The 12429-nt window shown below is 32.7% G+C and overlaps 1 protein-coding gene across 1 annotated transcript; it reads left to right on the top strand.

Annotated features, from left to right (window-relative positions):
* Positions 1-8601: 8601 nt before the first annotated feature.
* On the top strand, positions 8602-9030 carry LOC131043973 (36.4 kDa proline-rich protein-like). The gene has a single exon (XM_057977234.2). The coding sequence runs from the start codon at positions 8602-8604 to the stop codon at positions 9028-9030; it is 429 nt and encodes a 142-aa protein (XP_057833217.1).
* The last annotated feature ends 3399 nt before the right edge of the window (positions 9031-12429 follow it).

Raw genomic sequence — 12429 nt, forward strand, 5'->3', positions numbered from 1 at the left:
TGCTTTATTAATTTTAGTATCTTCACTTGAGAAGACGAAGCAATCGCCATGACATCATCTCTGTAAGAATAAAATTGTGCTAGTGTGACTGAGAATCTTCAAGTTGGCTCACAATTAGTCAATGTAACATTTTCTTATATTTATTTGTAGCTATTTATCATGTGTTAGTGTTATGTGATTTGTTTTTTGAGTAAAATAAAGTTTACTAGTTTATTTTTCTGGATTCGATTGTGTGTATTTTTTTCCCATCAACGTTTCAAATCACACTCTGTGATTCATCATCAGGATGAAGAGAATTCCAAAGATATGAATTCTTTGGAAACAAAGTGTGATTCTCTTCATCCTGATGATGAATCATGAAGTGTGATTCAAAACATTGATGGGAAAAAAATACACACAATCGAATCCAGAAAAATAAACTAGTATACAATATGGATTGTGGAAATCTCATAGCTTTAAAATAAAGTTGTTAAATATCTCTTCTAATTCAAGATAAAAATAAAGAATATTGTAAAGAAATGTTATAAAAATTCTTTAAAGAAAGGTAGAGGAGAAATTATTTATTAATTAATTATTAATAAGAAATTATTTTGAAAGGTTGTGATGGTTAGAACCACTTATTATTTAAACTATAAAAAACTATTATGAAGAGATATAGAGAATAGGATGAATAAGAAAAAGAAAAGAAATATTAAGAGATTGCACAAATAATATCTCTGGTTATCAGGCTTTGGGCATTGGAGAAGAGGGTACATAGACAGTGTATCCATCTCAGGTTATAGAGAGTGCACTTGGGACCATGATGGCCAGGTTTAGGGAAGTGGGACTTGTGTTCATCATTATCCTTGATGGATTTGGAACTTGTGTAGAGTCACAATGTATGCTTATTCCTCCTTAATCGTCAAAAGACTAAAGAGGCTAAGCGAGGGAACTATTCCAGGCAATCTATTAGACATTAAACATATTAAAATAAAGTTTGCATCGCAATAAAGAGAAAGAAAGAATGACCTATGTCATAATTTTTAAAGGGTAGGTTCTGGGTGGAATTGACTATATTTTTATGAATTTTAATGTCCTGATGCATATTCCTCACTCGAGGGATTTTTATAAGATGTTTGTGGACATCCCTAGATTCCCTCTCATTTTGATCCATGATGAAGAAGAGTATCAAGACAACAAAAATGTGGCAAAACATGGCTTGAAATTCCTAGAGAACTAGACATAGGTGGAGAAAAATGAAGATCTAGATTGGATCAAATCCTACATCTAGCTAGAGGGACTTGAAGAGACTATTTAGACAAAGGGCATCACTCCAAGGGAGGCAGTTGATGAAGACTAAGGGGCTGCTTCTTTAGTTGGTAGAATGGTCACGGGTTTTTTTTATAATACTCCTTTGTCCATGCTTTAATTGTTAGGGTATGGTTTTAGGTTGATTTGGGATAGGCTAGGATCTAATCCCCTTTTGGTTTCATAGGATCATTTTGGCTTGGTTAGCCTTTGTCTGTTGATGTGAGATTTCTATATTTTCTGGGGTTTTCATAGCTCATGATTTCTTCTTTTCAACTTGGACTCTATAAAACATTTATAATGCTTTTTTAATATAATGGGAGCTTGCCCTTCTAGATATTTAATTATCAAAAGAAAAAAAAATGTATTTTATGGCATTATAATGAAGATATATATTTGTGATATTTACCAATTTCTTTGTGATGCTTATTCTTTAATTATATATTTAAATTGAATGAATGAAATCAATATGCTATATCTAATTTTGTGGAATAGTTCAATTGCAATTTGGTATCAGAACCTATCAAGATCAATTTTATTCATATTGTTTACTTTTAATTTGTCTTCCTTATTCTACAAAATTATTCATGTTGTGCTAGAAAATAAAACTATTTTCATTTAGGATTTGAAACATTTATCAAAATTCAAATTATAACTTCTTTAATTAAATGTTTTAATACATTTACAAGAAATAAAAATATAGTTATCCTTTAAAAAAATTAATTTTTTTTATATATTCACCATGTAAGATATTGTTATTACAATCTTAATATTTTGGCAAATGATATTAGTTAAGCTACTAATGTTACGGTCTTGTAATTAAAAGAAATTTTTTATCTATAATAGTGGAAATACATATTAACTTTTTTTAATATTCTCTTGATTAAACTTTACAAATTTGATTTGTTTTGTTAAATTGTGATCCTTTTCAATTTACTGATAGGGATTGCCTAAATCTACATGATTTACTATTTTGTGCAAACCACAGAATAGAGGGAGACTAAATTTGATAGCAAAATGAAACAATAGATAAATAGAAGGATTAATATATCTTGAATTCTTTTACCAATCCAATCAAACAAATCACAATTTAAATGTGCAAGCTCATAAATTGATTCCTCTCTTTCATCTACCTCCTATTACAATTCAAGATTTATCTCCATTAATAACATTACCTCCTATTACGATTAAAAATTTGTCTCCAAATAAATTTACCTCCTATTGCATTGATTGCATTCATTTCTATAGGATTTTCAATAAAAAATTTTTTTGGATAACCTACAACGATAACTTGTTGTGCCACTATAAACTTGGACATATTCAAGCAAACATTGAGTTAAATCTTGACATATAAATATAAAATCATTACATCCAACTTTGTACCTTACTTTAAGTTTATAAGCTTGTTTAATGACTACATGCCCCAAAACCTTTAGCATAAATATCCATAACTTTTAAAAGATCCCAAAGGTTGCATCATATTGGAAAACAATAATTATAAACAGTTGTTGGGTTTTATCTTTTCAGGCAACTGAATCTTCATTGCAAAGAGATCATATTTGTTCATGTTGAATGATAAGTCTGATTGAATCTTATTCTAATAAATTTAATAAAATCTTATCCCACATTTTTCTTGTCATGTACTCCAAGTAAAAGGTGCCTTCCTATTGTTGGCAATGGGCCAACATCTTGCACGAGGATTCAAGACATGGTTTAATAGCCTCCTATGGATTATATAAGTCTAGTGGTTGTATCAGACATTGTCAGGTTGATCTTTGTGTGTAATGGCAACCCTAGCTTGTAACAAGTGGTATCAGAGCTTGGTCATTGGTTTGAATCATGCAGACCATGGTGAGTGATGCTGTGAGGGGGATTGTTGGCAGTGGGCTAGCATCCCTTGCAGGGATTTGTGACATGGTTTGACAGCCTCTTGTGGATTACATAAGTCTAGTGGTTGTATTAGGCATCGATAGGTTGATCTTTTGGTGCAATGGAAACCCTAGCTTCTAACACCTGTATCTATAAATACAAAGGCCATTGCAATATGTTTTGAGTGTAAAGAGAAAAATCAATTAATAAAAATTATTTTTTCTCTATATATTGTAGTATACTTATTTTTTATAATATTTTAACACTTTGTTACTTTGTTTTCTCACTTTTTTTTCTAAGAACTTTTATCATAGTTTGGTTCTCTTGGTTCTCTATTTTCTTTTGATTCAATTTTTAATTGCAATCAATGTCTTCTTCTTCTAGTTCATCTTTTCTCCAGTATGGAAGATCCTTTATTTACTGGCAAGAATTATGAACAGTAGTCATTTACCATGAAAGCCCTATTTAGATCAAAGGATGTATGGAAAATTAAAGAGAATCATTAGATAAAACTTACAAATTTAGCTCAATATATAATGTACCCACACAAGATAAGAAAGATACTTTAAATGAATAGAGGAAAAAAGATGGAAAATCCCTCTTCTACATTCTCTTGGCAATGCATGAGAGCATACCGCCAATATTAGTAGCATCATAGAAATAAAATAAGGCATGGGACGAAGGTTGTGGGTGGCTTACCAAGGTACAAACAAAGTAAAAACTGCAAAAATACAATTTTATAGAAGGGACTTTCATAATTCATCAATGAAAGAGAACTATTATATATAATATTTTTTGTTTCATGTTTTTTATTAAGGGAAAATAGGTTTTGAAGGGCACCTGAAACCCTTTACATTAGAGATTCAAAAGATAGTCATTAGAGTCCACCAAATAAACAAAAGACAACAACCATAGAAAGGACAGTTGGCTGAAAACAAAAGCCAACAACATGAAAGACACAACACAAAGAAACTAAACACCAGACAGTAGAGAAAGTAGAGAAAAACAACCAAGACTAGGTGAAGTTGTTTAGCAATTCAACTGCTTTGAGCTCCAATTGCTCAATTGTCACAACAATCCTCTTGAGATCTTTAATGTCCCTACTTTGGTTTTGCTTCTTCCCGCTACTTGCTATTGTTCTTTTTCTAGGACCAGCTTCCTTATCTTCAGGGGTTCTGTCCTTCTCCTCAGTGGTGTCCCCGAGGACCATATCCTCCTAGACTTGATCAAGTTTGCTAATAAGGACCTTGATACTATCAGAAGCGATCTTTAAAATATTGTAACTCTACTCCCCAATCTTTTTGAGGGTCTACTCAATCCCTTCCATCTTCTTTTTAGTTACCCCTCCTCTATCTTCTAGGGTTTTAAATCTATTGTGTTGGGAATTTATAATTTCATTTGCATTGCTGATATCTTTAGTCAACTCACTTAAGCAGTCAAGTAGAGAGTTGAATTTATTGGTGCCAATAGCTTCCATAGATTAAATTTTGGTAGCTTCTTGGACTTGTTTAGCTTTTATGTTTTTAATTTCCTTTTGTACCCAAAAGAAGACCTTATTGAAGTAGCCCATTCCATTTTTGATACAGAGGTCAAAGTCCAGAGGGAGGCCATCCTGAGCCTCATCTCCCACAAGGTCCAAGTTTGCCCCTAGACCCACCTCCTTCCACTCAATTGTCTTAATTTCCTTGTTGGGGGTATTTTCCCCAACCAATCCCTTATTCTAATCCTTGGAGCTGGTAGGAAGGGGCGAGCAGTTCTTGGCTTCCAACTCCTCACCTCTCAGCATCTTGCCCTTTTTCTTCTAGTTTGAGAAAATTTGAAGCTCCTCACTGTCTGTCTCCATGTCATTTTCACTCTCCTCTTCTTCCTCATACCAAATGTTATCATCCTCGCCCTTCTTTTTCTGGCTGATCAACCCTTTACCTTGTTCCTCTTATCATCATCCAAATCACTGAAATCATATATAGCCCATTGAACAATGGTGTTCTTGATATGGTTGTATAGGACCATCATAAGACCATCGTGCAATGCAGGGTTAGTCTTGGGATTAGAGATAGCATCCATAATCCTGGCATTTAGGGCACATAACAGGTAGTAGGGGAGGGAAATTTTCTCCTTATACCAGAAATGATTAAGAACTTTTTTTTTCATGTTGTTGGTTTTGTAAATGAAAATAAATCCCATAGAGAGATTACAGAAGATAAGAAGGATGTTGAAAAAGTGCATAGAAGACTCCCTTAAAAATTTGATCTTCATATTGTGGCCTTAGAGGAAATAAAATATTGAGTCAATTTAGTATGTATGACTTACATGCCTCTCTAATAAATCATGAGTATAGGCCAAATAGGTGACATACCTCTTTGGAAAATATATTTTCATCTTAGGATTTTTGTGTCATGGAAGAGCCCGGCATAACCTTGAAGGAGTTTCAGTAGATGATGATACAGTAGTATTCCTACAAATATTGTTGGAAGAGTTAAAACTTAGAATTTTAGCCACTCAAATAGTGACAGACTTGACAAATCCAATGTACAATGTCATTACTATAAGAAATTTTGGCATTATATAAATAAGTGTAGGAAGAAACAAAATGATCAGAGTATTCAAAAACAAAATCAAAGTCCAAATAATTCTAGGAGTACACTAAGAAGTGCTATGTTTATTGCATGTACTAGGATTGCTAAAGGAATTCCTACGTGTTCCCCTATTGAAAGTAACATTGCTCAAGAAAGTCCTTGTGATATTTGCTATCTAGATTCAGGGTGTAGTAATCACATTATTGGAAACATGGATATAATGTCTAGTTTGGATGAGTCAATGCAAACCGAGGTTACGTTTAGGAATAATAACAAAGTGATTGTATTAGGTAGAGGTAAAATTCATATCTTTACTAAAGGGGGAGAATAAGGCTATTTGTGATGTTTATTATATTGCTGGTTTAAAAAAATGACTCAATCAGTATGGTTCAATTGGTCGAGAAGGGCTATAGAGTTTACATGAAGAATAATGATTGTGTGATTTTGGATAAATTGCCTAACAACCAACTGATCACAAGAGTGTAGATGAAAACTAATAGAATATTTCCATTGAGGATAAAACCTAACTTGAAGAACAAAACAACCCAAACTATTCAAAAATCAAATGGTACATAATTTGGAACAACGTTAAAAACAAAATATTAAAAATTAAAGCTAATAGACATTTTAAAGATTTGGCACAATTTAGAACAACAAGAAAATATCATGAAAATTCAACCAACATTTCAATCAGCTGTCAAAGGTGAATCATGGCTTTGGCATTTTTTATTTGGTTCACTAAAATTTGGTGCATTAAATTTGTTGCATAAGAAGAACATGGTAAAAGGTTTCCCCTTGATATAAAAACTAGAGAGAATATGTGAAGGGTATATTATAGGATAGCAACATAGAGAATCTTTCCATATTGGTAAATCAACTAGAGCAAGAGCACCTCTGTAAATTATGCATTCAAATTTGTATGGTCAAATGCAAACACTGTCCATTGGAGGCTACTCATATTTTTTGACATTCATTTATGATATCACAAGGAAAATGTGGGCTTATTTTCTCAGACACATGTCTAATGCATTTACTTGCTTTTAGCAGTTTAAAGCTCTTATGGAAAAGAAAAGTTGTTATCATATTAATGTTTTAAGAACTGACATAGGAGGTGAATAGATTTCTAATAGATTTCTTATTTTTTGTAAAAGGCATGCTATTCATAAACAATTTGTAACCACTTACACACCATAGAAAAAAGGTGTATCTAAGATGAAAAAATTGAACCATAATGGAAATGGCCTGAAGCATGTTGATAGAAAAGAATTTACTATATGAGTATTGGGTTGAGACAGTAGCAACTGTTATATATGTAATAAATAGATGTCTAACAAAAACAATGAATAATAGAATTCCTCAAGAGGCATTGACCAATATGAAACACAATGTTTCTCATTTCAAAGTATTCGGTTGTGTAGCATATGCACATATACCTAATGAATTAAGAAATAAGTTAGACAATATAAGTGAAAAGTGCATTTTTGTTGGTTATTCTAAGGATAAAAAATAATACAAGCTATTTAATCCAATAACAAGGAAAGTCATAATCAGTAGAGATGTTCAATTTGTGGAAGATGAAGTATGGCATAGAAGTGTAGATATGACTGCAAACATAGTGTCAACTACTTCACATGATGATATGATGGATGAGGTATTTGCACCTCAAGGTACAACTCACAGAAGTCCTCCCACACTTGCATGAACTTCACAAGTTGGAATATTCAAATTCAATTATTTTATTTATTGATTACATGTGTTTTTGAGTGTGATGAAGATGTATCTCATGTTATTGATTACAATTTATATTCAATAGTAAATAATCATAACAATTTTTTACTATCCTTGACATTTCATGAGAAAATACAATGAATTTATTATGGTCACCTTTTATATTTGTCATAGCAAAAGCTATTAATGTGATTTACTCTAATGCATATACATTTTCATGGTAACAGTTGTACATATAATGATAATAATTTTCACATAGCAACAATACTTCTTTAAATGAACACTTTATTTTATAAATGAAACTTAGACTGGATAGTTATGATATGTTATATGAAACAAAAAGATATGTGTTTCACTTGCTAAAACATGTACTTATATGTCTTTATATATAGCATTCATAAGTTCTCATGTGTTCACATATGAACCCATCTTATTGAACATTTTATTTAATTTTATTTACATGTGAATAATATATTTAATAATTCTATTACAAAAAAAATTGTTATAATCACAAATATTTTACCAACAATCGAACTACACCTAATTATTAACCCCTTTTTCTTTATCCATGTTTATATAAAGAGAGATAAGAAGCACTTTAGTACCTTTGCCTGTTATCCACGGTGGAAATATTTTATATATTGAGAAAGACTGTGTTAAGAAGCCCTTTAGTACCTTTGTCTGTTATCCACGGTGAAAGTATTTTACTAACTCATACGACTAATTTAATTGCATTGCTTACTTTCTAAGCAGCACTTAATACCATTTGTTAAGTGTCTCGTAGTGATCATGTAATAGCAGAATATGTTATTATCCCATGTGGTCGCTTGCAGAAACGATTGTACATGACAGACTGGTTACAGAGGTTATTTACCATTAGTTTAGGTTTCTTCGTCCACATTCTTATATTAAACGTAATAGTACAGGTTGGCCAAACACTGTATCACATGTTGAGCTTAACATTGCAAAATTCGTCACGGGCGAACAAAATTTCATGATTGAAATCGTAGACCACGTCGGCTATAAAATCCCTCCCAGAGATATCCTTCTACAAGCGTAAACTTTTAGTAGTTCTTGTGGGTTCTTGTTTGTTTTCTTTCTTTTTCCTTCTATTTCGCTTTTGCTCGATATCAACCCAAAAATGCTGAAGATGAGAAACGGTGCAGTATTGGTTGTATTGGGTATGATCTGTCTGGGAATGAGCATGGGTTCCCTTGTGGAAGCACGCCATTACCAGTCATCTCCGTCTTCTTCATCATCTTCATCCTCATCTTCATCATCTTCATCAAGCGGGGGGAGTTCATCAAGCTGTCCACTAAATGCAGTGAAATTGGGAGCGTGTGTGGATGTGCTGGGAGGGCTGGTAAACGCTACTATTGGAGATCCCGCTGTGAACAAATGCTGCCCTGTTCTGCAAGGAGTTTTGGAAATTGAGGCGGCACTGTGTCTGTGTACAACAATTAGGGCAAAGGTTCTGAACCTGAACATCATCCTTCCCATCGCACTTGAGCTCTTCGTTCAGTGTGGTCTCACCCCTCCTCCTGGATTCAAATGCCCACCCCTTAATTAAGGCAACATAATGCCGCTCTTTCGTGTACCTATATTTTGATTGTGTTTCATTCAGTATTTGTACAAGTGTATTCTGGATTTCTTCTACTTTGATTTGATTATTTGTAGTGGCTACGACGTTGGCTATATAAGAATAAAAGTGTGCTGTTGTGATCGAGCAATTTTGCCTCCAATAAATCAATGTGACATATTCTTATGTCGATTTGTATCTTTTTATAATAATAGAAATAATTTTAGACTTTTGAAATCTACACATGATATAATTTAATATGGTCATTAGTAAATTTATTAATGATCATATGCAATTTTTTTATAGTGTTTAATTTTTCTTTTTGTTGAATCATCGATTCTCTTGAATGGAAACGTAGGCCTATTCTTATTTTTCATTCTAATGTGTGAAGTATCACATCTCAAAGAATGTGAATCTAATGTCCTGGATTTTAATTCAATTTATTTTTATATTTATTTCAACCCAATTTTTATATTCACTTTCATTTGATTTTATCATAAATCAAAATTCCTAAAAATAAATATTCAACACTTAAAAGATAATTGTCTATGATGCCATATAGAGTACATGATGTGGCAATATAAAGAAACATATGTTCAAACAAATTTGATATCTTTATATTTTGATATAATATTCGGTTTATGAAATACCACATCTACCAAGTCAATAAAAAAAATCTAAAATTTGATGTTACAAATTCAAGTTTGTTGTTTATTCACCATTGTTTGACTTTACATCACCCTAGATTCTTTACTGGGATTGAAAAGAAACCATGAATAATTTTTAAAGTCCAATTGAATCCTACACCTAATTTTTTTATAAGTTGTAGTTTGAAGGCTATTGGTATCTAGATTCATCCATGACTTTCCCTCAATAACATGCTCTACACAAGTGTTACACATGAAAAATAAGTAGTGTAATTGTTATCATGCGGCCTATCTCAATGCAACCATAGTTAGTACAATATATTAACAACGTATTCAATTAAATAAATACTAGTCACAAACCTACAATTGTTTTTCTTGTAAAAGGTTGAAGGGAGCTTGTGGTGTACCCCTTAACACAATAACAAGTGGAGTGAGTATTTCTAAGGTTTATTATTAAAAAAATTGAAAGAAAAAAGTTCACTCTCTTTCTTTACAAAGATCTCAAAATGTTCCTCTATGCCCATATCTTGGTCCTATGTCTGATTTTTAGGGTTTTGTTGTAATTCATCTATAATATTTTGTAGTCCTGGTTACCTAGGTGTAACCTTGTGTTTTATCTTAGGCTTGTTGTTCAATGTCTGATCTGTAGCTAATTAGGGCCCTTCCCCACTTACTTTAATAAAAAAAATGTTTGAATTCACTTTAGTAATCCAACAATTATGCAAATTTAGTTGTCATGTTAATGGGGCTACATTAAAACTAAATTTAAAAAAAAACAAGATATTATCTACAAAACATACAATTATGAAATTGAGATCAAAAAGTTAAAATACTAATCTATTGTTTAAGCAATTTACATTTAATTTTTTTAATAGTGCATGACAAACTTTTTAACATGACTAATGTTGTTGGCATGACATGCCCTCTCACCTAACAAGAAATGACCTTGACTCGAAACTATGAACCAGTGAGGTCACAAATGAGGGACAACACTCCCATTCATTAAAGTTGAGGATTAAACCCATGAGTACATTGCATTAGAAAAAGGCACAAAGGCACAAGCGTACAAACACACTAGCCCAATGGGGTTTTGAAACATGGGGACCATATCAACACCTCCATCTCTGAACAACCACACTACGTGAAGAACCCTTGAGTAGTTTTCATTTAGTTACAAATATAAGATGATCAATATTTTAAGGATATAAGAACATGAAAGATTCACAAAATATCAAAGCTATTCCATGTACAAATCACAAGAATGACTCTCCCAATGTTTGTGAAAGAAATAACAAACAAATAATTTATCTATAATGTTATACTAGCTTTCTCAAATGGACTACAAAAGGTAATTTTGTAGCAATGAATTCTTAATTATATGAAGCACAACCTAAATTTATTAGATATTGTGTGAATAAATATTTTTTAGAAAAAATTAAAAAATGATTCAAGACTTAAAAATAATGAGTAAATGAGGTGAAACAAGAGTGAATTAGAAGAGCATGGTTCAACATATAAATAAATATATAAGGAGAGAAATATTCAAAATTTACCCTCTAATTCAACTGCATCATTTAGATATTATATGAGTTATGGTTATATAAAGGCTCAATTTCAAAAAAGTTATTGTTTGTCATTTAAAGAATGCAAAATCAACTTGTAACAAGTTGAGAATGTCAATTATTACAAAATTAATATAGGAAAGATTAACATGATGGAGGGAGAGAGTAGAGGCAATGGTTGTGGTGGATGTGGATGGACAAGGTGAGGATGACCTAGATGGAGATGGGTCTACTGCATAGATGGGTCTAGATATCTTGTCTAACTTGTGGATGGGTTGTGGGTTTTTTCCCCCTACCCTATTCTTTGCCTAGGTTTCGATCTTCATGTTCTACTCTGGGTGTATCTTCAGGATCCTCTTGTTTTACATTGTGGGTTCCTCTTCATTGATGAATCTACTGTCTATTCTAGACCTTTTTTGTTTGGTGGGCTTGGCTAGTGATAGTTGGTGAGTTATTGTGAGATGGACATTTCATCTATGGAGTGGAGCTCTTTTGCTTTGTGCATCCCCTGGCATTCCCTATCATGGGTGCACACTTCTATTTGGGGTGGATGTCATGTTCTTCTATAGATTTGTTGGTGTTCAAAATCCTTGTTTGGGCTATAAGATTCATTTCTACAAGGCTTGTGTGGTGGTGAACCCTTGTGTTTTGAGATATTTGATCTATGCCCTTGTCTCATTGTTGCATGGGCACTCATGATTTTGGCTTGTTGTATTTTGGTCAGTTACTACTGCTGCACTGGTGGACGTTGGGAGGGGGTCTTTTCTTTTTTTTGACATTGCCTTTCTTCATGCTTCAAAGCTTGGTTTTGGTGCATGGAGACTTGTCCTTAGGGTTTTAACTTATAGCTAGGATTTTTTTTCTTGTGTCCTATTATTGGGAGTCTTGTAGGGGGCTATTTGTTGATGGTTATTGTATGATAGCCCTTCTTTTTGTAGTGATTTCTCTACCTACCTTTGTTTGGGTTATTCTTAGCCTTTTCCTTGTTGTTGTTGAGGCTAAGGGGGTTGTTTCTACCATCTATAACCTCCTCAGTGTTAGGGTGTTGACCCTTCTATTTCTTTTGATGGTATGAGCTCAAAGGTTGTTGTGGTTGTGTTATTCTTAGTGGATGATGTCACCCCTTAAGGAGTTAGACCTTCAATCTCACTTATGGCTTGGCTTAGGATCCATGTTGGGGG

This window comes from Cryptomeria japonica, chromosome 5 (assembly GCF_030272615.1).
Source record: "Cryptomeria japonica chromosome 5, Sugi_1.0, whole genome shotgun sequence".
Classification (NCBI taxonomy): Eukaryota; Viridiplantae; Streptophyta; class Pinopsida; order Cupressales; family Cupressaceae; genus Cryptomeria; species Cryptomeria japonica.

What these genes read in the sequence shown, in the direction of transcription:
- LOC131043973 (XM_057977234.2), top strand. Translation starts at nt 8,602, where the DNA reads ATGCTGAAGATGAGAAACGGTGCAGTATTGGTTGTATTGGGTATGATC.